This window comes from Galeopterus variegatus, unplaced genomic scaffold, assembly GCF_000696425.1.
Source record: "Galeopterus variegatus unplaced genomic scaffold, G_variegatus-3.0.2 Scaffold15332, whole genome shotgun sequence".
NCBI lineage: Eukaryota > Metazoa > Chordata > Mammalia > Dermoptera > Cynocephalidae > Galeopterus > Galeopterus variegatus.
The window spans coordinates 1-25,366 of record NW_007741443.1 but is presented as its reverse complement, the minus strand read 5'-3'; the positions used below and the strand labels follow the sequence as shown (position 1 = coordinate 25,366).

The window sequence follows — 25,366 nt, the reverse complement described above, 5'->3', positions numbered from 1 at the left end:
ATTTTTTTTTTTTTTTTTTTTTTTTTTTTTTTTGGCTGCTGGCAGGTACAGGCCCAGTATTCTTAATGGCTATGAAGCCTTAGCCACTTGGGGGAGGATGCGTGAGAAGGAGAGGGGTTTATCCACCATCACGAAATGAGGTGCTCAGGGTAAATCAGAAGTAGGTTAGGTTCTCATGGGCCCTACCTTCAAATTCTGGGACGTATAATGAATCATGGATATGGTTTTTTGTTGGTTTTTTTTTTTCCTTTTTCTCTTTTTTTACTGACTGGTAACGGGATTGCAACCCTTGGTGTCACGCCCGTACCGGGGACCGGCAACGGGATCGCAACCCTCGGTGTTGCACCCGCACCGCACTCAGCCAGTGAGTGGGAACCGGTCTCCACATGGGATCTGAACCCTCAGCGGGAGCGCCGCCGCGCTCCCAAGCAGCGCACTCTCCAGTGCGCCACCGGGCTGGCCCATGAATCGTGGATATGTTGAGCTCCATTACCAAGTTCTTCTGGAACACCATGCTGTAAGGACAGCATCATTCATCCCATGCCTTTGGCTGCAGATAGTGGAGCCCTGCAAGTCCCCTGGGAGAGAAGGGAGTGCAGAGGGACTGACAGGAGATGGGGGGAGAATGTAGAATCGTGTAAGAAATACTAGTCTGGGAGTCAGGAGGCCTGGTTTGTGTTTTCACTTCTGCCAGTGACTTGCTGTGTGTCCTTGAGCTGGACAATATCTCTCTCTGGGCCTCAGTTCTTCACCTATAACACAAGGGATGACCCAAGATTTTCCTTGGCTGTGGGTCAGGGACAAATGGCATCTGAAGTTGGAATAGAAGCCAGAGAGGGGAGAGGCGTAGAGGGCAGGGAGCAGAGAATAATTAAAGGGCTGAGATGGAAGCTGTGCACACGTGCACATCCATACACACCCCCACAGCTGCAAAAGCTGAGCTTCCCCCAAGGTGATTCTAAAATAGAGGCCCCTCCACAGCCCAGACCTGAGGCCTCTAGTCACCAAGGAAGCAAGGTAACCAAGCTGTGGCTTCTCGTTGGCTGTGAAGGGGTAGGAGACCGCCAGGTCACCTGTGTGAGGACTGCAGAAGACAGCACCAGGCAGGCTTCAGCTGTCACCCCTGGATAGATTGGACAGAGCATCTCTCACATCCTGGTGTTAGGCCAGGAGCCCAGTCTTTGCACTAGAGCTGGACAAGCCATCAAGCTAGGAGAATGCCCAGCTAGAGGACAGAGGAGTCCTCGGGCAAGAGGCTCCAGCCCCAGGCCCTCAAAACATTCAAGGCCCAGGGGACCCAAGTGGAACAAGCTGTGCTGTCGGGCTAAGCCCTCCTGTGGGGCTGCAGTCCTGAGTGGCCTGATGACTGATGCTGCTCTCCCATGTACAGGCTGCCCCGGGGGCTGGAAGGAGCTCAGGCCCTCAGTGGCCCTTTCACATCCTCCGCCTGCCACAGTTCCATGCAGTTCTGGCTCGCAGCTAAACCTCCCACCCTGCTGTGAGGAGTTGCTAAGAAAAGCAGTTGAAAGCCCTTCACAGGGAGAAAAGGCTTTTAGACAGTAATGCGGGGGCAAAAAATTCTGAGGGTGAGGGATGGAAGCGGAAGCAGGCTTGAGGCCCAGCTGCTTCTGACGTAAGCGAGGACGGGGGCTTTTGGCAGGACAGTAGAAGCTTTTAGGGGTGTGGGCTTTTCTGAGAAATAAGTTTCCTTCTCCTCCTAGTGCCAGCCCTGGCAGCTGCTTTAGGTGGATGGAGGGAGGGTAGGTCTGTGCCAGCAGAAACTCAGACACCTGGAGGGGCAGGGGGTGGGGCAGGGGGCAAGAAAGCAAGAAAATAGGCAAGGGAAGGACTTGAGTGGGGTAGGCCCTTGTTTGGTTTAAATGGGATCCAGTTTCCAATAAATCAAAAAAGGGGAGGGCAGTAGTGCCTGAATCTTGCATCTGCATCTGGGAGGGAAGAAAGGTATCTCTTGTACATTCTAGGAGGTCCTAAACCATCAGGCTTAAGAGACCATTGGAGGGGAGCCTTCAGCTAGGGAAAGCCAGAGGGATGCGAGGGATGCTGGGTTTGGTCTGAAAGGACCAGTCCAAAGATGCAGAACTTGGACCTCTGGAGCTAAGTCCAGTGGTTCTCAAGCCAGCTGACCTGGGGATGTCTTTTGAAATGGATTCTTAAGCCCTGTCCCTGGAGATCCTCCTACAGGTAGTCTGGGGTTGGACCTGGACATCTCAACTCTAGCAGGTTTGGAAACCACTGGGTTTCCAAGAAGAAGCTGAAGGAGAGAGAAAAGGGGCAGGGCAGGAAAAAGAGGGGGTAAAATGTGAGGTGAATCAGTGGGGCGTGGCTGGTAGGGGGGCTTCCCTGTGCTGAGTTCTATTGTGGCCCCAGAAAAGTCTTGAAGGAGAACCAGCCCTCTTCCTGGAGTTCCTGCCCTGGGCAAGCACTGCCTGAGATGGAAGTACGAGACATGGTCCCTCCCCTTGATGAAAGTATGATCCTGTACAGGGCCAGACGGTAAATATTTTAGTCTTTGCAGGTCACACAGTGTCTGTCACAGCTACTCAGCTCTGCCGTTGTGGCACAAAAGCAGTCATAGACAATGTGTAAGCGAATGATTGTGCCTGGGGTTCCAGTAAAACTTTATTTATAGACACTGAACTTTACATTTCACATAATTTCTGCTGTCACAAAATATTATTCTTTTGCTTTTTTCCAACAATTTAGAAATGTAAAAACCATTCTTAGCTTATGGGCCCTGCACAAACAGGCAGCCTGCCGGATGTGGCCCACAGGCCATGGTGTGCCAACCATTGATCCAGTAGATGGGACAGGACAAATGCGTAGGAAACTACCCAGGCATTGGGCACAGTGGTGAGCATGCCACCGAGAGGCAGTGCAATTCACAGGTGCACATGCTTCCAGGTCAAAGAGACTGGGTTCGAATCCCAACCCTGCCCCTTCCTAAGTCGCTTTCACCTCTGACCTTGTTTCCTTATGCGGAAAATAGGAACAATAATACCTACTCAAGAGTGTGACTGGGAAGATTAAAGAAGATAAGAGATGTAAAGTTCCCCGGGGGCTGGCTGGTTAGCTCAGCTGGTTAGAGCACAGCCTTATAACACCAAAGTCACAAGAAGTCACGGTTTGGATCCCTATACCAGCCATCTGTCAAAAAAAAAAAAAAAAAAGAGAGATGTAAATTTCCTGACTCAAAGCAGGGATGCAACGCAAGCTAGAACATCTTTTGCTCTGTGTAGCTGGACCTCCTCGTGGATTAGGAAAGTCCAGGAAGCCGTCCTGAAGGAGGACAGCCCTGAATGATGGATGGGTGGTGGGACCTGCAGGTGGCAAAGTTTAACAGAGATTAAGAGCAAGTGCTGAGCGTGTGTGCATGTCCCAACCTGCAGTCCACCCCCTGCCTCCTCCACCTCCACGGGCGACTGGGATGCCAACTGCAGAGGAGGGTGCCCCCGCTGCGGGCACGCGGCTGAGGGCACACGGCTCCTCCAGGGAGGGGCACCTGATCTAACTCTCCCTGCTGCTATTTACCAGAAGCTAAAAATAACACAAGAATGACAAAGAGATGAGGCCGATTTGTAATTTAAATAGCAACAGGATAAAGCAAGGAGCTGCAAGAGATCACATTCTGTCCTGAATTAAAAATGCAAAAACTGGGGGTAGAGAGCTGAGCTGCAGCAGGGGGAGCGGGCCGCTGCCAGAGGAAGCCGGGAAGCCCGGGGTCCATCCATTTTCCTTCCTTTGGGAAGGGTGGGGCTGGCGCAACCGGAACTCTTTCCTCCCCTCTGGGACCTGACGTTCTTGCTGACAGTGAGTCAAAGGCCAGGGAGGGCAGTGCCCTGTGGCGCAGCCAGGCTCTTCCTGAGCACCAATGTGCAGGGATTGGTGTCCCAGGAGAGGGTCTTTCCCCACCTCATTTGGTGCAAGGGGCTTGGAGTATGCCCGCAGCAGCTCATGTCCTTCAACTTCCACACCGGGGGCACAAGCCATTTGGGCATTTCAGAGGGGCGCTGAGAAAGCCAGTTCATGCTGTAGCATTTGAAGAGATTTCCTGGTGTCCCACTGAGATGATGGCCCATGGGCCAAGCATCAGGAAGCCTGGGTTGGAGTCTCATGTTTGCCTCAGTTGGTATATTTTCAGATCAGAGTATTCAAAAGGCCCCTCAAGGGTCCAGGTCCCAAGGACAGGCTGGGGAAGACCTCTCTTCAATGACACACAAAGGGGATAGGAAGGCGTTGGGACTAGACTCTGAGTTTCTGCTGGGCTCCATAGTGCCTGACCAGTGCCCTTGGCCTCCAGGTGCTTGGGGATTGAAGGCTGATCAGAATACACAGAGTGGGGAAGGACTTGGGGGCTACTGGGCAGCAGCAGCTTGCAGATGAGAAACTAAGCCTCAGAGAGGTAAACAATTTGTTAAGATCGCACAGCCAGTAACTGGTAGAGCCAGGATCCAGACTCAGATCTGTTTCATTCTAAAGCCCTTTTGACTTGGTCAGGCTTCAAAGAGCCTAGACTCATCCTTAAGGACCTTTTCTTTTGGCTCTGTACTAGATGCACATATCCCAGGGGGTGGGGTGATAGGACAGGTGGTGAGGGGGCTGAAAGGTAGTTCTGCAGTCAGGGCTTACAATCCTACAGATGGGGGTGGGAGGCTTGGAGGGTAGGAGGATCCTGTTCAGGTGGGGCTCGATGTAGTCCAGGCTTGGGTGGAAGAAAGCTCCTTAGAGCAGATCCAGCTGATCCAGAGTCAGGGGACAGCCACCCTGCCTCCCTTTTCACTTCCAGCCTGGGGACCTGGGAGAGGCCAAAGGACAGCTTCCAAGAGAGATGGTAGTTCAAAGAACCACTTTTGACTTCAGAGCTGCCAGTGCTGTATCTGCAGTTCTCTTGCCCCAGTAGGAGAGGGTCCTTAGCCCTGTTCCAGATTTCCTCCTGCTCATGACTTTAATGAGGCTGTCCAAAAGGAGCCTACTCAAATTTCCATCTGTCACTAGCCAGCAGCACCTACAGCCCAACTCTGGTACATCTGTCTCTTCTGTGGGTGCGGAAGCCCAGCACCTGAACGGGGGTCAGTGATCAGCAAGTAATCTCTGGCTATAGGTTGCTCCCAAGGGCTTCAGCAGATATCTGGATCACAGGCTTATCTGCTGGGGAGAGACTTAGACTTTTGAAATCCTCCGTGTCTCACCACAGCCATTCATGCAAACAAGAAGCCAGTTTCCCTTCCTCTGCTCAGCTTTTTGGATGCCTATATTCAACCCATTTGTACTTCCATACGAAGTCACTGAACACATACTTGTGTACCCAGCACTGAGCTTGGAGTAACATAGGATTCAAGAATCTTGTAAGAGGCCAAGACTAATGTGCACAAAAGATCAAATGATATAGGAATATTATTGGGAACAAAAATGAGTGTCAGAGGTAAGTCAGTGGGGCGGGAATGCTGATTCAGGAGCAGTTTATATTTGACACTTAGTAGGTATTTATAAAATATTTGCAGTATGAATGACTCAATGAGTGAAAACCCAGAGAAGAAGATTCAAATGAAACTGTTGGATCTAGAGGAGATCTTAGAAATCATCTGGTCCAGCCCAGAGAGGTTAATGACTGGCCCAGAGGGACACAGCAAAGGCTGGAACGTGAAGCAGTGAACCCTGTGTCTGGGGCTCTTTCCACCTTCCCACCTTTGCTGCTTGGGCTGGGGTTTGAGGGATGGAGTTTTGGTTTTGTTTTGGTGGCTGGCTGGACAGAGATCCAAACCCTTGACCTTGGTGTTATAAAACCATGCTCTTAGAAACTGAGCTAACCTGCCAGCCCCTGAAGGATGGAGATTTTGATGGCCAAATAGTAAGGGTAGACAGGGCAAGATAGCCAAGAGGAGTGGCATAGGCAGAATGAATGGCAAGGGTCAGGACAGCATGTGGAAGGGAATGTGAAAAAGAGGGGACGAAGAAATTGAACACCTGCTATCAGGCAGGCAGACACCATCATGGCGTGAACTGAGGGCAAATCTCTGCAGGGAAAGTCTGGACAAAGAGGCAAAAACGCAAGAGGAGCCAGAGCATAAGGAGCCTTGAAGGTCAGGACAAGGAGGCTGGCTTGGCAGGTTTTGAGAGCAGAGGTTGTCCAGGTCATGGGTTGAGTGTTTGGTGCCCTGGTACATTTCTTTTCCCCAGTTCCCACTTGCTCATCCAGGCCACAGAAAGTAGAACACCTCATCCTCTGGGGCCTCAACAAAGCCCAGAATAATTTTCTTACCCAGATTCCTCTTCCCATGTATACCTAGGTGGATTGTGAGGGGTCCCCAGCTCCCCAGTGCTAGCACATGCTGTCCTAGGAACTGCCAAGGGCATCCTCCCCAGCCCTGTGCACCTGTCCCTCCCAGCCTTGTCCTCCGCAACCCACCTGGAAAACAGAGCTGGCACTGACAGCTTCCAGGAGTACAAGCCCGGGGTGGCCCTAGTCCCATAGACAGGAATACTCTGCCTCTCAAAGCCTCTAGTTTGCCTGGCTTCCCCTCCAGGAACCCCATTTCCTGTTCTCTGCTGCTCCAAGGGTTGCCAGAAGCCTCAGATGGAAAACAAGCCCAGCCCCATTTCCTCTGTTTAACTGCTCAAGCGACTTGCAGAATGTCTGGGAGAGGAAGGCAGGGCCCTGCAGCAGCCTCCTTCCAGATTAGATCTTAACCTGGTGGGCAGAGTCTCTGATGGGCCACAGCATGCCCACCCTGAGGGTTTTAGAGATGATGGGTTGGAGGGAGAGCTGCTGGGAAAGGGGATGCCAAGCCTCAGGGGCATTACCTGGCCATGTCCCCAACCTTAGAGGGACAACAGGATGTCTTATTTAAAGACACAGATTCTGGGGTTAGGTTCTTTCTTCCACCAATTACCAGCTGGGTGACCTTGGACTAGTAAGTTTAGCAGCTCTGTTCCTCAGTTTTCCCATCTATAAAAGAAGGAAAATAAGATCAACCTCTCAGGGTCATTAAAAGGATTCAAAGAGCTACTTTACATGTTCAGTAAGATTTCTAGCACAGAAGTGTCCAGGAAATATTAGCTACTGTTTTATTATTTGTGGGTATTATTCATTACATAGCATGCATTTATTAAACAAATGTTTATTTAAAAATATTGTGTTCCAGTCATTAGGGACACAAAGGTGATTACAGCACCAGATGGAGGTTTCTAAGGGTCAGAAAGGTGTCATGTGCATGCTGTGTCTGCAAGGTTCTGCAGTGTAAATGTTTACTGAACTGAACTGACACCATTTCTGTCCTCGAGAAATTCACAGCCTTTCTGCGGTAACAAACACATTTACAACTAAAGAACTAATTATACAGTAGTGTGATTAAAGAATGCTTGCGGAAGGTGCCATCTCCTCCCTAGAACCAACCCTAAGAATAAAGAGTAAGTTTGTGCCTTACTATTTATTTACCAAATCCTCACAATGGCTTCACACACCAGCACTGTCTGGCCTCTGGAGATTTTTTTTTTTTTTCCCTTTTTGTCTTTTTTTTTCGTGACCGGTAACGGGATCACAACCCTCGGTGTTGCTCCCGCACCACGCTCAACCAGTGAGCGGACTGGTCTCTATATGGGATCCAAACCCTCGGTGGGAGCGCCACCACGCTCCCAAGCGCTGCACTCTACCGAGTGCACCACCAGGCCGGCCCATCTGGAGATCTTTTGAGCTCCTAAAGCATTTCTCCTGACCCCCTGTTCTCCAGCTATGCTGACCTTTTTGCTATTCTCCAGACACATCGAGTACATACCTCGCTCAGGGCCTTTGCTCCTGCTGTTCCTTCCAGCTAGAATGCTGTTCTCCAGATCATCACAGAGTTCGCTCCCTCAGTTCATTCTGGTCTGTTCTCAAATGTCACCTCCTCAGAGGCCTTCCCTGATCGCTCTACCTGGGTAGCACCCCCATCATTACTCTCTTCCCCCTCACTATGGCTTCGTCTTTCTTTATAGCACGTCTTGTTACCTGACGTTATATTAGATGATACTGATTATTTGTTTCCTGGATGTCTTCCCCACTAGCCTCTAAGCTCTATGAGGATAGAGCCCTGCTTCCTTTCTCACTGCTATATTCTCTGATACTGTGCCTGATGCACAAACGGCACTTGATAAGTATTTATTGGATGAGTTCATTTGTAAACCCTTTCATCTCTTATTTAATCCTCGTATAACTCCATGAGCTCAATTATTACTCTATTTTGCAGATGAGAAAACTGAGGTTCAAAAAAAGCTCCCTGGCACTCATTCGTTAGTTTATCTGTTTATATCCTCCTACCTTATTCCAAAGAAGATTTAAGGTGACTCAGAGAGGTTTATAATCTGATCTAGGTCACATAGCTGGTAAGTGGCAGAAGGACATGAACCCAAGTCTTCGGGCTCCATCTTATTGCTGTTTTCAGTATACCCCTGTCCTGTGTGCCCGCCTCTGTGGTAGACGGTGTGATGCACACAGAGGTGTTAAGGAGAGACAGCTGTGTGTGGCCTGGGCACCCCCAGCCAGTGTACCTGGTGATTGTCACAAAGTAGGAGACCTCAGCACGACCAAGAGGTGAACATTGGAGAGGCTGAGTGCAGAGGAAAACTAAACCTGGGCCAAGGTGCGGATTCCAGCCCAGGCAGGCCTGGTGGCTGCCTGGCAGCCTCTGACTCTTGGGGCTGTCTCCTGGCTGCTGGGCTGGGCTTGTCCCCACCTGCCATTTGCCCTCTCATGTGGCTGCTCGCCCCAGCCAGCCTCCTTCCCCAGCCAGCGGAAGGCGCCTACGAGCCCCATGGTCCTCTGCTTGGGCGGCCAGTGGCCTTTTGCAGGGCTCCCCCAGTCAGGAAGTGCCGAAAGAGGAAGAGAGTCGCCAGGCAGGATGAGCGTACTGGGGGCTGGCCACAGTGCTGGGGGAGGCTGCGATGTGGCCTCAGCTCTGGGCCCAGCGGAGGCGCTGGGGACTGAAGAAGGGGAGCAGCCTGGGGCACGGAGGCAGATGTGGCGCTACCGCTCCTGGGACGTGCCACAGATCCCAGCTGAGGCCACCCAGACTCAGTAGGTACAAGGGGTGGCCTGGGAGTGGGTACAGGGACTTCTGTCTCTATGAGCCTTTTATCTACAGTGGGAGGGTGGCAGAAGTGGGGTTACCCATCCGTTATCCAGCAGAGGTGCAGAGGTGCAGAGGAAGGCAAGGGAGTTCTGGGGGGAGCCCTGATATTTGGACTATTTGGGGGTTAGTGTAGTGGAGGGCTGAGCTCAAAGGAAGCTAGGAGTTGACGGAGCTAACAGCAGGGGGTGTGGGGAGAGGAGTCCCCACAGGAGTGTGGCATTGGGTGCAGAAGGTTTCTGAACCAGCTGTAAGGTCTCATGCAAACTCAGTGGGGTCTTCAGCTGCCTCTGGTCTCTTCCCTCCGAGCTTGGTGTAGAAACCATTGGGAAACTTCCTCAAAGGGATGCATGCACCCCAGGAAGCCAGTGTCAGGCCCACAATAAATTTGAAGGGAGCTGGGAGAGGGTTCTGGGCCTTTGGGTGCTGGCTATGTCTCAAGATTATAGGCTTGCCTACAGGTTGCCCCCAGCATTGTTTATTAGTGGCTGGCTGATGCTGGAATATGGGCTGCCAGAACCCCAGAGGAGAGGGTGAAAAGTGAAGGTGACACAGGATGTGGCTTTGCAGAGAGGAGTGCAAACAGAAACAGCAGGCAGCTGGTGTGGGCATCAGGGTGGTAGGGTTTGGGGAGGGAGAGACCATGCTCTCCAGCCTTCTGGCCTGCCTTTGTCAGCCCTGCAAGGGCTATCAGAGACTGCCTGAGTTGTCTATTCACAAGCATGTGTGAGGGCTGTGCTTCCACCAGCGACTGCTCTGATTCCAATTGCTCTCATTTCTAGAGGGAGACAACCTCTGCTGCCTTTAGGAGTGTGTCTGTGTGTGCATACCAGGTATATTTCTGGATCGGTGTATGTGTGTTTAAGTGGGATGTGGCAACCTGTACCATTGTCCTGAGGGACATTTGTGCATAGGAGAAAGATATGTGTGTTCTATGTGGGTGTGTATGTTGGTGAATGAGATTGTGGTAGGTTGTAACTGTGGTCCTTATGTGCGTGTATTTATGAGCGTGCAAGGTGTGCAGGTGATTCCTGTAGTATAAGAGATCTACGGAATAAGGCTCCATTGCATATTGGGAAAATGCGATGTGTTAGGAGTGGGTGAAAGGGTTGGAAACCATTGTGAATAGCTGTGGAAGGATGAATTTGTATGAGAAACATGTGAGTTCTTTGCTGGTGTGTGTGGGGGTCATTGAGTGACTTTGGCCACTGAGTGTGAGAGGCTGGGAGGGAACTGTTACGTTGAGTAATGAATGAGGATAATCGTGTGAGGGGCGTGTTTGTTCTGGGGGTGGAGGGGAAGCACTATGTGACTTTTGTTTCCGTGGGTGTGATTTGGGAGAGCCAAGGGGGTAAAGGTGGATTGCATGAGTGGGCGAGTGGGCACGGGGTGTGCGACAGCGGAATATATTTCTGTGGATGTGGGAGGGGAGGTGGTGACAGCGGCCGTCAAGGCTCCATGTGAGCATGTAGGTTGGTTGGAGAGGGAGGGCTAAGGGTAGGAAACGAGTGTGTGTCTGGGTGCTCGCAGTGCGGGCGTGTCAGCTCCGGAGATTCTTCAAGACCCAGGCTGACCGGCCTCGCGGCGGGGAGGCGGGGCCTCGATTGCCCCGCCCCTCGGCCGCGCCNAAAAAAAAAAAAAAAATTGAAGACCTACAAGTTTCATAATAGGAGATTCATTGTATGTGTTTTGGCATATTGATCTTACAGAATATCATGCAGCATCAGAAAACATGATATTTAGAGAACATTTCATAGCCCAGGAAAATGCAGAATAATCTTAATTGGAAAAACATTTCTTCAATGAATATATGTAATTTGTCAGGAAATAAAAACCAGCCCATTAAATGTTTCCTCCAAAATAAAGCTGCTAAGCAGGTGTCAGTATTCCAGAAGCAACATCAGATCATAGAAGACAGGATGCCTCTTTTCCCGAGAGCTTAGAAGACAGCATGAGGGATTCAAGTTAAACCTAAGGAAGAACTTCCTGACTATAAGGGCTGTCCTGGACTGGAATCAGTGAGTGAGACAAGCCCTGGAATGTCACCTTCTTTTCTCAAGGTCAGATGAAATATTGTCCAGCTTTCGAGGCCCAGGAACTGAATGGGGATGATGGAGAGGCAATGGCAGAAGTCCCATCTTAGTCAGGAATTAGCTGTGTGTCCTTGAGCCAGTCCCCTCCCATCTCTGCTCACAGTTTCCTCATCTTTCGAATGGAAGGGCTGGGAGGAGGGACTTGCTCCTCCAGTGCTGATGGAGTACTATGTTTCTCTTTGGAGCCCCTTAGGACGCCAAGCCTCAGCCACCTCTCTTCCACCAGGTGCCATGGAGCCAACATCACAGATGTGAAATCTAGCACGGTGGCCCTGGATGAGATAATATTTTTGCTCAAGATCTCTCGGGGCAAGGGAAGGGGTCCCAGTGGCCTCCTACATCTGCTGTGGCCAGCGAACTAACTCACACCAGAAGCCATGCACTATCCACCCCGACAGCTAAGCGAGCCCCAGGCAGAGGGCAGTTCTTCCAGATGCCAGTGCAGGTGACCTCACCAGAGGCAGGACTGTCTCTGTCCCACCTATCCACAGAGGCTCACAAGGAGAGGCCGGGGCTGGCCTCACTCACCATGCCAGCCGGGGCCAGTCTTCTCTGGCAGGGAGCTCTGACTCTAAACCCAATGCTGTCTCCCTTCCTAGAACTCTACCAACCCCTCTTGCCATTCAGAGCTGACTTCTATCCCCTGCCTAAGACATTGCTGGGGCTTTAAGATCTTAGCCAGGAAAGCAAGTATCTGACTCAACAACATTCACCCTGTATACAGATGAGAAAAACCAAGGCCCAAAGAGGAACAAGGGTTGCCTAGGATCACAGCCCAAGTCAGCAATACAGGCAGGACTGGATCCAAGGTGCCAACATGCAGGACCTGCCGACGCCCTGTCTTCAGTTCTTGCACAAGTGCCCCTTGCACTCAGGCCCCAGGGCAGGGTGGGACCTAGAGGAGGCAGACGGTGCCATTCCATCCACTCCCTCTCCTTGCTCCCTTGATTCAGATGCTCTGGCCTCCCTGGGGCTGCAGGTATTAATTTGGGGGCCCCTGGGCCCTGACCTTATTAGATTCCAGTGGCAGAAATATGAGAGTCTGGATCCTCCTCCTCGGGGCCCTCCTAGCTTTGGCGAGCCAGCTGCCTGCTGCCTTGGGCCGGAAGAAGGGAGGTGAGTGTGAGTAGATCCCTCTGCTGCAGGGACCAGGTGGTTTTTACCTCTCCGGAGAGAGTGTGGATGTGGGGGAAGCAGGTAATACTCTGTGTGTGTGTGTGTGTGTGTGTGTGTGTGTGTGTGTGTGTATGCCTGCTTCTTAGTGCTTCCAGGAGCGTGCATTTTTGGTTGTGCATCTTTGTACCTGTCCACCTGCCAGCATCTATGTCTGTAAATGTCTTTCTGCCAGTTTCTCAGTGCTTGTCCGTGCCTGTGTGTGGGTGTGTGTGCCTGTCTCTCTCTATATGCATGTCTCTGTGCCTGTTTGTCTGTGTAAATCTCTGTCTGCCACACATACGCTTAGGAATGGCTACATACATGCATGTCTGAGCTCATGTGCCCATACATGTGTGTACATGTGTGTCTCTGGTATGGCTCTGGGTATGGCGGAGGGAACTTGTCCATGTCTGCCATTTGGTGGTGTGACTGGATCTCTGGATCCATATGACCACGAGGATGAGCCTTCTCTGGCCCCCTCCAGACCTTAGCCCAATCTGTGGAAAGGACTTGGGAGTTGAGCAGGGGATGTGGCTTCTGGGATCTGGTATCTGTCGGGAGGAAATTCTGTCCCTATCTCTCTTCTCTCCCCCACCTCCTACTGTCCCCATTCCCACTCCTGACAAGGCTGGGCTTGTTGACAGGTGAAGGAGGGTTGTTGGATTGGCCAGACAGGTACTTCCTGACATGGGTGAGGCTTCCACCTCCTTCCCCTTCTGGGACTAGAACTCGCTGACCTACATTCACCTGCGCAGCCCTGGCCCTGCCTTGCAGGAAGGGGACAGTAATGTGGACAGGTCCCCCTCCTCCATAGGCCGAGGAAGGAAGGATGCTAGTAAGTTTCAAGGCCAGACCCTGTGTTGGCTGTGATTCATGCACCATCGCCACATAACTCCTCACTGCAATGCAGTGAGGTCAGGACTATTTTTATCCCCATTTTGCAGATAAGGAAAATGGAGGCATAATGGGAAACCACTTTCCCAGTGCCAAAGACCAACTCTGAGTTAGTGTCAAAGGTGGCATTTGAGTGTAGGTCTTTGAAATCAGAAAGACTCACCTCCCAACTTACTCCTTGTAAAATGGAGTCTCATGCCTCTCTCTCAGGAGTAAATTATGTCTTGAGGAATAAGAGCCTGGCATACAGTAAATGCAGCATGTGAGTGATTTGGGGAGCTACTGGAGGTACTAAGAGGACACACCCCAATACTCAGTCCAGCAGCTCCAAAGCAAAAACTAGCACTAGCTAGCAGAACCTGAGCCAGGTGACAAGCTTGTCTCTGCCCCAGCCCCAGTTCACTGCATCCTGTCCTTCCCTGATTTCTCCTCCATGAGATGTCTCTGTCTGGCTCTCAGTAGAATTTCAGACAATGGAAGAAGGTGACAAGGTCGAGGTAAGGGAAGTCTCAGTTTGCTGCCTGTGGAAGTCCAGCCATCTCTGTTTATGACACCCCTGGCCCCCACTGAAATGCCTGGGTGTCTCTGATAAAAGGAGCCTGGAATACAGCTCTTTACAAACAGGAAGTTCCTAATTAAATGTTTTCAGTGGTTATATGGCATTGGGAATATATCTGTGTCTGTGTAGCTCTGTGCATATATCTCTTTGTTCACACACACATGCTATATATCTATATACATGACTTAGTATGTCTGAGTATATGTGTAATTACGTGCGTATGTATCTATGTGTGTAGGCATGTATATACGATAGTATGCTTGTATATTTGACTATATGTATATGTCTCAGTTTATGTGTACACATGACTGCCAGTGCTTATATATACATACACATATATTTAAGTATGTATGGACATTTATAAATGTATGTGTGTGTATGAATTAGGTTGAACCACATAAAATTGCTATTTTTGTAGATCAAAAAAAGTTGACTCTCAGCAATTTCATATGGTTAAGCCTATAGCTAATTGAGTGTGTAGATCTAAGTGCACTTGTATATTTGACTGTATGTGGATCTACGTCTGTGTGTATAAATATATATATTTAGCCATGTCTGTGTATGATTCTTTCTGAGTCTACACATCCGTGGTGCACGCATCTGGATGACCATCTGTGTGTGCATGACTGTGTCTCTATGCATGTGTCTGTGAGTGGGAACCTGGACTTGGAGGGAAGTTTAGGAAAGGCAGGCGGACAGAGTGAGTGTGACCACCCAGACCTCTCATACTGTATCTGCACATTCTAGGCTTTTATTCCCAACTGCACACTGTGCCAGTCACGGTTCTCTCCACTTGAAATGCCAACTCTCACTCCTATTCGCTATCTGTCTTTTCCTGGAGGCTCAGCCCTGGCCCCTCCCACAGAAGCTCTCCCTGCCTCTGCCACCTGACCCACCTGCTCCACTCCAGCCCACCAGGAGCTCCTGCTTCCATGCTTTGAGTTCAGGCAGCTCTATTTGGTTCTCTCTTTCAGGCCTAAGCAGCTCTGGCTTTGGCGTGTGAGTTCAGGGCTAAATCCCGGACTCAGACAGTCTCCCAGGGCCCCACATACCACCTACCAAGCCCCACAACTCCCCTGTAGAGGCTAATCAGAGTAGATTTTCCCTCACAGGCTCAGCCCCTCTTTGTCCAGCAGGGGGCAGCAACTCAATTTAAACCAATCCAATCTTACAACTTAAGTTGACTTTGAGCACTTACCGAATAAGCAAGGTGCCTATTATGTGTGCAGCCAGCGTCTGGGGAAGGGGGCTTTGGGTGAACACAGAGGTAAAGTCGCAGCACTGGATCCAGCTGCCACCGGGGACTCCTGGACCTTTTCTCTGATGCCAGATTGAATTAAAGCCCTGGGACCAGCCACATCCCTATGGCTCTAAGGCCACCGGAGTAGAGAGTTGGAAGGTCAGAGTTTGGCCTGGGAGTCCTAGCCCAGACCTGTGTGGGTCTAGGCAAGTATTGCCCCTTTCAGGCCTTGGTTTCTTCCTCTAAATAGAGGAACATACTGCTTTCCAGCCTTCTGTGTGAAATCTGGAAATGGCAAAATCCAAACAAGAGAAGTGGTTAGGTAAGCTCCAGGACAAACCATTCTGTAGCTGTTCAGAGGAGATGGAGTTAATACCCGAATACGAATCTGTGCCAGTTGCAACAATGACAAGCACAACAATGCAGATGGGGTCGACTATGTCTGTGTGACAACACACCAGGCTGGCAACAACTGACACGCATGCAACGCTGGCTCTCACTTCAAAATCCTTTCTTTCAAATAGTAGTCCCTGAGCCTCCAGGGTTGTGCACCAAGTGCCATGATACGGACTAACAGTGAGCAAGGCAGGCGGATGTGTATCCGCGTAGCATCCAGCCAAGCGAGAGATGCACAAACAGGCACAGAGTCACCAGTTCTGAAGGAAAGGCTCTTTGGGAGTATATGGGGCTGGGGTGGAGGCTGACCTAGTTAATGTGGGGTCAGAGCAGTAGGGTCTTCTGAGGATGTGCTGTTTCAATTGAGACCTAATGGGCTGACCAGGTGAATGGAGTGCAGGAGAGAGCACCAGGCAAAGGGCATAGCCAAAGCAAGAGCCCTGCAAAGAAGGGGCTTAGAGCAGATCAGGAGCCACCAAGTGGAAGGAGGGACAGAAGATGAGGCCAGAAAGATGGACAGGGGCCAGAACAGGCTTTATTGGCCACAGTGGAGATTTTGAACCTCATTTTTTCCTATCCTGTTATGCCATCTGAGTCTCAAGCCTGCTCTAGAAAGAGGGAGTCCAGCCTCCCATTTCTCAGACAGAAAACTGGGGCTTGGAATTGTAAAAGAAAGAAGGAAAGAAAAGCTTACAAAAGGACAGGCAAGAAGTAAGGGATGGAGAATTCAGATCTGTGATTCCCAGGTCAGCACTTGTTACATAACCCTGAGCTGCCTCCAGCTACAAGATTTGGGGGGGTTCTCTTACAGAGAAATCAGGGGGCTGCCCGCCAGATGATGGGCCCTGCCTCCTCTCAGTTCCCGACCAGTGCCTGGAAGACAGACAGTGTCCCTCAACCATGAAGTGCTGCCACCGAGCTTGCTTTCGCCAGTGCATCCCCAGGGTCTCAGGTAAGTGCTCCCCACCACCTAGTTGACTACCAAAGCCCCAAGTCCCAAGCCTCAGGGCTGACATGCATGGGCAGGGCTCATCCAGACCCCTGTGTTGCAGTAAAGCTGGGCAGCTGCCCCAAGGACCTACTTCAATGCCTCAGCCCCATGAATCACCTGTGTCACAAGGACTCAGACTGCTCAGGCCAGAAGCGGTGCTGTCACGGCGCCTGCGGTCGAGACTGCCGAGATCCTGCCAGAGGTATGGCTCCTGGGTACATCTAGCAGGTGCCTTTCCTCCCTAAGCCCCAGCTCCAAGATTTCCTTCCAGTTCTACAAGCTTAATAGAATACCTCCCCAGAAACCAGGGCCTCCCATGGCCAGAACTGGGGATGAGGGCAGGGGTTGGAGGGGTCCTTTTGGATGGCGGAGGAACTGGTGATCCTTGATTCTCTTACGGAACTTGCCATGTCACCTGGACCACACTCCTAAACTGCTGTGGGCTTCAGTTTGACCTTTTGAAGGAGTCTGGAGAGTCCTGTCTTAGTAGCGACCAGGGCTGGCCTGTTAAGGGCCTGGAACCCAGACCCTATTGTGGGAGGGGATTAACCTTTTCTTTCTCTCTCCTCAGACTAACTCTGGTTCAGGATCCACGGCTCTGCGCCTCCTCCAATCAGGAAGAGTTGACAGTGGGGATCCCAGGACCCTGCCACCCAGACAGTACTATTGCTGCCAGCTGCAGTTCCAACCTTCTGATGAACACTTGAACACTGATTTGATGTCACTTCCCTGCAACCCATCCACCCCTGCTTTCTCCTCCTGGGAGTCATGGCCCACGGCCTGACCTCAGAGGAACTCCTGTTTGTCACCCCAGTGCCCTGTACCACTGCCACACTGCGCTTCCCACCCTTCCTAACACCCACATTCACGTCTCTCCTGTCCATGCTGTTTCCTCTGCCTCAACTGCCTAATTCAGGCAGGCCTCTCTTTATGGCACCCTAACCCGCCCTCTGGTGGCCCAGCCCCCAGCAGGTGTGTTCTAGCACAGTCCTCCAAACATCAGTCCCTCACATACCCTTTCACGATTTTCACCATACCTGCAAGATAGCACCGCGATATGTTTCATGTGGTCTGCACTACTGTTGACTTAATGTTCTCTGTAAATGACTCACTTTTGTATATAAATAAATTTATTTCAAAAGAAAACGATATCACTATTACAAGTGGGATAAGCAAGATCACTTGCCACAAATAGAATGTAATAGTGAAAACAAATGCAATGAGAACAGCTCAGTTCCATTAAAGTAAATCGTGGCAGATTAAATGATATTAAATAATGTTATTAAGTTCTAGCTAGATACGGCCTCCTGCCAAGACTGAGCCTGAAGTCTACTCTCTGTCTCTGTTTTACTTAATGGAGACTAATAAGGGTTAAAGAGATGTTAAAGACACAGATCTCTAAACTGAGACTATCCCCCTGGTGGAATCAGAAGGATTGAAAAGAGAATAACTTCCTCACCGCAAGAGTTGATGTTATATATAATGTTGCATCCAGGTACACCCTAAGATCATTTCAAATTGCCCCACATTTGAGGAAGTGTTGCTTGAGCAACACTGGATGTCATTATTGGGGTGGGTCTGTCTCCGCCGTTGGACTTTACCTCCCTCACCTCAATTTCTCCAGGGCATTGTAGTCAGGGCCTAATGAGTGTTTCTTGGGAGAAGAAGAGATCAATGAGGGAATGACAGTCATCCCAAGGGACATTCCTGGACCCAGATGGCTGGATTCCTGACTCTTCTTTCTACTCAGGACTTGCTCTGGGAAGGGTAAGGAGGCCAGCAAACTCCTCCCTACTTTCTCTGCTGGGCCCCCTCTTGCATCCTGATAGACGCAGGGGGTGGGTGACCAACTGTGGAAGTAAACTTGGGAATCGTCAGTCTTCTCTCCCTGTTCTTTTGACCTTGCAGTGCAATCACAGGTGAGTCCTTCACCACTCTGGTCTCCTGTTTGCCCTGATGGAAGATGGAAAGAATTCTAATTCCTGCTTCCTCACCACCGTAGTCCCCACGGGATTCAAATGCCTGAACTGTTGACTCAAGAGTAGCAAATGCTAATTACATGGCTACAAGGTGAGATCTGGGAGAGGAGGAAGAGAACTATCTGGGAGTCACTGACTCCATGTGGCCTTGGATATTTCTCTGCTTCTTTCTGAGCCTCAGTTTCCCCATCTATAACCTCAGGTAGTTAACACAGATAATACTGCAGATTTCATTTTTTGTCTACAGTTGTCTCTTCCCTCCCCACACTTACCAGTCTTCCCTGGAGGAGGGGGTACAGCCCTGCCCCAGTGATTTGGGGCTTGGCTATGAGACTTATTTTGGCTATTGGGATGTGGGTGGAAGTGACAGGGTGCTAGTTTCGAGGTAAGGCATCAGCTTTCTTTGAGCTTCCACCCTCTGCCATGAGATGAGCATGCCCAGAAGCCACTGATCTCAGCCTGAGAGACACCTGAGGCTGGCCTGAAACTGAACTTCCCAGCCATGCCTCAAATTTGCAAGAGAGAAATGAATGTTTGTGTTGGTGATGCCATGGAGATTTAGGGTCTATTTGTCACAGATCTATTGTAATAAGAGCTTGACTAATTCAGATACGATTACTAATCTGTATGCCTCACACTTTAAAACATCATTTTATTCATCCATCCCATAACCCTGAGAAAGGTGAACATTGTTATTCCCGTTTGCCAATAAAGAAATAGCAACATTGAGATAAGTGACTTGCCTGAGATCCCCAGCTGAAAGGTGATATAGCCAGGATTAAACCATATCATATTCCTCCTTAGATGTTAATAAAGCCAGCAGCAGCTGACAATTACAGAGCACTTACCCTGTGCCCGGTGTCATTTAAATTGCTTTACATGTATAATCTCATCTAATCCTCACAGCCTTGTTAGGTAGGCTTTATGATTTTTCTCCACTTCACATACAAGGAACTGAGGCACAAAGATGTTAATCTGGCCAAGGTTTTATAGTTTATAAGTAGTACGGCTGAGATTCAACCCCAAGCAGTCTGGTCTCACACTTTACATCCTTATTGACTGCATTAATTACATCAGTTTCTACATCTGAAAAGTGGAGATCACAAAGACCCCAGAAGGTTAAGTGACAAGGCTCAATTCTAAACAGCTATGCACTGATAGGAGCCCAAACCTATTGGTGCACAGTTTATTGCCCTGGGTTTCTTTCCTGAAAAGAATCAGGAGGAAAATCCAGGGACCCTAGCAGGAAGCTCCCAGGTGAGCAGTTAAGACTTGGCTGTCCTGGGGCTCTGAGTTCTGAGGTCTCTGGAATGGCAGGAGGTGATGGGTCATAGACTGTGGGTTCTTTGTCCACCATTCTAGAGTCACCCACTCAGCTTCCTGGATAACTCACTGCCTGTTCCATTAGGTCTGTGTGTTGGTCTATGCAGTGCCAGCTCCATCCTCAGCTACCAAACTCCAGCCCATTGAGCTCCATCTCCACTGCCCTTCTGGAAAGTCTCCTGTGATAAATATTTGCTGAGCACTTATTATAGGCTTTAGGCCGTGCCTTCACACAGGTCATGCCCAAGTGGATGAGACAAAGCCTTAGTTAGAGAGTTGCATGTTATACACCAGACAGGAGAAACCCAGAAGGCTATTGGAGGGCAGGAGGGACATAACTCACCCTAGAAACCAGAGAAGTCTTCCAGAAGGAGGTGATACACAAACCAAGGCCTTGAGTTTTGGTAGGAGTTAGCCGAGTAGGACACTGCTAGTCATCCCTTCTCTTCTTCTTCCTTACCAACAGCAGTGTCACCAGTTAAAAATATTTGTCCAAACCCCCCACCCCACCCCCCAAGCAACTGGAGTACTGGTGACATTCTATATTTTGACCTGGGTGGCAGTTACATGAATGCATAGATTTGTAAAACATTCATTCAGCTGTAATGTAATACTTGTGTACTTTAGCATAAAAACATTGTACTTCAACTTTAAAAAGTAAATTAAAATTTTAAAAATTTATTTCCTCCCCAAGCTCCCTTGCAGCTAGGGTGGCCCTTTGACCCAGGACTGGCCAATAAGAAGTAAGGGAAAGTCTACTGGGAGGGGCTTCCTGGAAAGCTACTGTTTTCCTAACTAGTGAGACTCAGCATTTTGCCCATCATCCGTTTACCCTGTGTCCCTCCTGGGACATGACATGGCTGCTGCAGCTAGAAGAGCCATCTGGCAACCTTGAGGATTGTCTTAGTTGAGTTCCCCCAAAGCAAATCTTGAGCTGAAGATTCATATGATGGTAATTATCTGGAAACATATGCAGGAAAAATGGGTATGAGAGTAGAGAAGTGCACCAGGGAGAGAAGAGTCCAGTAATGGTGTGACAGCAAGTGAAGTCCCACAGGGCACTTCTAGAGACAAGCTCAGGTAGGACACAAAAATTCCCAGGCACTTCAGGTTCTCCATGTGTGTAGCCATCACAAGCTCTGGCAGCCTTAGGGAAGCCTTTGACAAGGAGATGCAGACATAAGCCGCTGGGAGGGAAAATATACCTGGAGCCAGTATGCATAAAAGTGGTGAAGGATCCCCGAGGGACTATGGGCAGAACACTAGCACCATCTGCTACAAGGATTGGGGCCACACAGGAATGGTGGAGGAGAAAGCGACAAAAAGCCTGGGTCTTTAATGCCATTTATGAGCAGTGGCACCTGCCCTGGTCTACTGGAAAAAAGTAAACTCCTTTCTAGTGAAGCCACATGATTCAGCTTCTGTTTCTGCAGTTAAATTAAATCCTAACTGATATAGTGGGTTAAAAAAAGGGCAGGAAGAGTTGTTCATGAAGAGGGAACAGCATGTGCTAATCCTCACCACAATCCTGAAAGGTAGGTATTGTTCCCATTTTACAGATGAGGAAGATAAGGATCCAAGAGAAGACACTTGGCCCAAGATCACACAGCAATTTAGTGGCAAAGGCAGGATCCAAACCCAGTGTATTCATTATCTATTGCTGCGTAACAAGTTACCACAAATATAGCAGCTTAAAACATAAATATTTATTATCTCAGTTTCTATGGGTTAAGAATCCAAGCACAGCTTAACTGGGTCCTCTGCTTTGGGGGTCTCTGCTTCAAGACACTGCAATCAAGGTGTGGGCCAGGGTGGGAGTCTCATCTGAGCCTCAACTAGAGAAAGATCAACTTTCCAGTTCACATGGTTATTGGCAGAATTTCAGTTCCCTCAGGGCTAATGGACTGAATACCACAGTTTATAGCTGGCTGTTGGCCGAAAGTCACCCTCATTTCCTTGCCTTTCCAGCATGACAACTTACTTCATCAAAGGCAGCTGGAAGTCACAACCTTAAGTAACCTAATCACAGAAGTGACATTCCATCACCTTTGCCATATTCTGTTCATTAGAAGCAAATCAGTAAATCCTGCCCACACTCAAAGGGAGGGGATTACACAAGGGCATGACTACAGGAGGCAGATATCATTGGGAGACATTTTGGAAACTGCCTGCCACACCCAGGTCTACTTAATTCCAAAATTTTCTGTATTGTCTGCAACATCAAGCTTACTTTGTAGGTAAAACCCCATGGGTTCATATGGCATTTCTGGCCAGGGACTGAGGGAGAATTGGGGGGACAGCCCATCTATAGTATATAAAGGATGGATACCCCTTTAGTCCCAGAGACCCATAACATACCTCTTCTCACTCCTATTGCTCACAAATTTATCCAAAACTCTGTTTACCTCCCACAACATGATCGAGGGAATGAAACCAGATCCTCGTTCCATTCTCCTCTGCCCTTGGGAAATAGATCTGTCCTTTCTTTTTTTAGAAACCACCTTTCCAGCTCCAGGGAGAAACTCTGAGATTGTAGCAAAGGCTGCAGACAGAATCCTAGGTCAGAAAATGTGAGACCTGCTTCTTTTCAGACCTGCCTCAGTTTCCCTGCTAGTAAAATGCAGGAATTAGGCAGCCTCTTGCTCTAACTTCTTACTTTGAGGGAAAATCTGAAATGACAAGGCCTAGAGCTGTGCTGCCCAATATGCTAGCCAGTAGTCACATGTGCCTATTGAGTACGTGAAATGGGATTAGTCCAAACTGAGATTTGCGATAGGTGGATGTGTAAGCAGGATTCTAAGATGAACCCCAATGACACTTTTACCTATATAATCTCTTTCTCTTTGAGTCTAGGTGGAATATGTGAATATGTGTTATATGTGGAAGGGAGACTGCCCTTGATGGACCTGGCCTAATCAGGAGTCTATTAAAAGCAGAGATTTTCTCTGGCTGGTTCCAGGAAAGGAAGTCAGCACTCTGACTTGTCTGACAGAAAGCAAGCATCTGTGTTGTGAACTGCCCATGGGGACATGTGGCAAGGAACTGCAGGCGACCTCCAGGATCTGAGATTGATCACCAGTTGACATCTAGCAGGAAAAGGAGGACCTCAGTCCTACAACCACAAGGAAATGTTTCCTGCCAACAGTCTGTGTGCTTGGAGGAGAACCCCAAACTCCAGATGAGAACCTTAACCCTGGCCAACACCTTGGCTTCAGCCTGGTGAGACCCTGAGTAGAGAATCCAGCCATGCCATACCCAGACTTCTGACCTATAGCAACTGTGGGATAGTAAATATTTATGTTTTAAGCTGCTAAAGTTGTGCCGATTTTTTATCCAACAATAAAATCTAGTACACTGGATTTTGAAGACTTAGTACAAAATTGAAAATGTAAAATATCCATTAATAATGTCTTTACTGATTCCATGTTGAAATTATAATATTTTGGACATATTGGGTTAAATAAAACACCTTATTAAAAATAATTCCACCTGTTTCTTTTTACTTTTTTTAAAATGTTACTATCAGAAATTTTAAATTATATGTGGCTCATATTACATCTATTGGACACTGCTGGCCTAGAGCGTCCAAAAGATGAGACACCAAAGTCATATGGCTTTGGGCAAGTCACCATGCCTCTCAAAACCTTACATTTTTTATCTGTGAGATAGGAGTAATGATAGCACCTACCCCACAAATATATTTGCAACTTGAATGAGATGAGGCCTGTACCTGGCCCAAGGTAAATGTTCAATAAATGTTGGTAATTGTCATTATTATGAATAACAATATTTAAAAAGTCTTCATCCAGGTCCAAGTCTTCAGTACCCTCTCCCCAACCAGGCACACAGTAGCTACTCAATAAATGCTAGAGGATTACACAACCTTCACGAAGCTCTTTGGCAAAGTTCTCCTTTGCCCTAGCAACTCACTTGGAAGGCAGGAACCAGGAACCCAGGGCAGGTGAGGACACTGAGCCTCTCAGGGGGCAAAAATGATCCTTTTCAGGCTTCACAACCCACTGGGAAGAGCCAGAACTGAGCCATCAGGCCCAGCACAGGGGCTCACCAGGAGAGGAAGTCATCTTTTGCAAGCCCTGACTCAGATCCCCCGCACTCTGGGTTTCATCTGTAAAATGGGGATCATAGGAGCCTGTACCTGTCAAGTTTGTTTCAGGAGTAACTGAGATAAGTCATCCGAAGCAGAGTTCCTGGCATATACTAAGCATTCAATTAAGCAAACTATTGTTGTTCTTTGCCAGAGAAGTTTCGGCTGAAATCCCTCTCTAGAAGGATCCGCATCTTCTAAATGACCCCTCCTTCCCGGGCCCCTGACTTGAGGGGATGCCCTGACTGTTCGCCCCTGTCTCCAGACACCATCACCCTACAACGGAGACGGGAATAGAAACCACCGCCTCTGGCCGCTCGCGGCCTCCCTCCCTCCCCGGCAGCGATCGATGAGGCCTCAGCCAACGGGGACGGAGGAAGACTGGGAAGGAGGGGACAGCGGGGCCTCCGGCAGCAGCGAACCTCGGCGGGGGCGCCCGGGCAGAGACCAGCGGCTCCCCAGCTTCGGTGTCTTTGGGGACAGACGCGCCCTGGAGGGGCAGCGACAGGTAAAGGCCCTCCCTCAGGGAGGGGCGTGGTCCGGGGGAGATCCGGAGCTTCGAGAGGAGGCGGGGGTGTCCCTGCGCCTTTTGAGACCCCCAGAGGAGGGAGCAATGCGGGAGAACCGCGCTTTGGGGTGACCCGGGCTGGACCTGCTTACTCATCTGTAAAATGGGATTAGAAACCATCCCAGTGCAGGAATTAAACGGAGTGAACACAGATATGTACAATAAACTGTTACATTTTTTTTTAAAAGAAAAGAAAGAAAGAAAAGAGAAAGAGAAAGAAAGTAAATAGAGTGAGATGTGTTCATATGAAGCTCAGTGAAGTGACTAGCAGGTAGTAGGCTCTCACAGTAAGTGTATGAAGAGTCTTGAATCAAAAAGCCTGGTTTCCAACCTTAATTGTGCCATGGGCTAGTTGGGTGGTTCTGAACAAGTCTTTCTTGCTGATATTCAGATTCTTGTCAGGAAATGTTTGTTGAATTAATTATCCCATTTCATAGAGCAGGAAAGTGAGTTGCAGATAGATGAAGGAATTTGCCAAAGAGCAAATGGGTGGTGGAACTGGATTAGAAACTTCATCTCTTTATGTCAAATCCAGGTGGAGGAGGTGGGAGTGGAGCTGTATCACACACATTTATTGTGCACAGATTAGGTGCCAGGGACTGTGCTGCCGAGAAACACCCTGCATCATTCAGTCCTCATAGCCTCCCATGGAAAGTAGACATTACCCACTGCACAGGTGGGGAAATTGAAGCTCAGAGAGGGCAATGGATCGAGGTCAACAGCTAGTAAGCAGCAGATTCCGAATCTGAACTTAAGTCTGATCAGAGGGAAGTACAAGTGATTAACATTTATTGAGCACCTACTGTGTTCCAGGGGCTTTGCAGACATACAATAACAGTTCATCTATAGTGCCATTTTCTTCAGTCTAGAGATAAAAGAGCTAAAGCCCAGAGCAGAGAAAGACTGGCCTGAAGTTACACAAGTGACAGAGCCAAGGATGGAAT

The 25,366-nt window shown here is 49.2% G+C and overlaps 1 protein-coding gene across 1 annotated transcript; it reads left to right on the top strand.

Annotated features, from left to right (window-relative positions):
- The first annotated feature begins 12,246 nt into the window (after window positions 1–12,246).
- On the top strand, window positions 12,247–17,103 carry LOC103582236 (WAP four-disulfide core domain protein 5). The gene is made up of 4 exons (XM_008563887.1): window positions 12,247–12,328; window positions 16,268–16,408; window positions 16,509–16,649; window positions 17,019–17,103. Exons 1-4 carry the CDS (start codon window positions 12,247–12,249, stop codon window positions 17,021–17,023), a joined length of 369 nt encoding a protein of 122 aa, XP_008562109.1. The 3' UTR covers window positions 17,024–17,103.
- The last annotated feature ends 8,263 nt before the right edge of the window (window positions 17,104–25,366 follow it).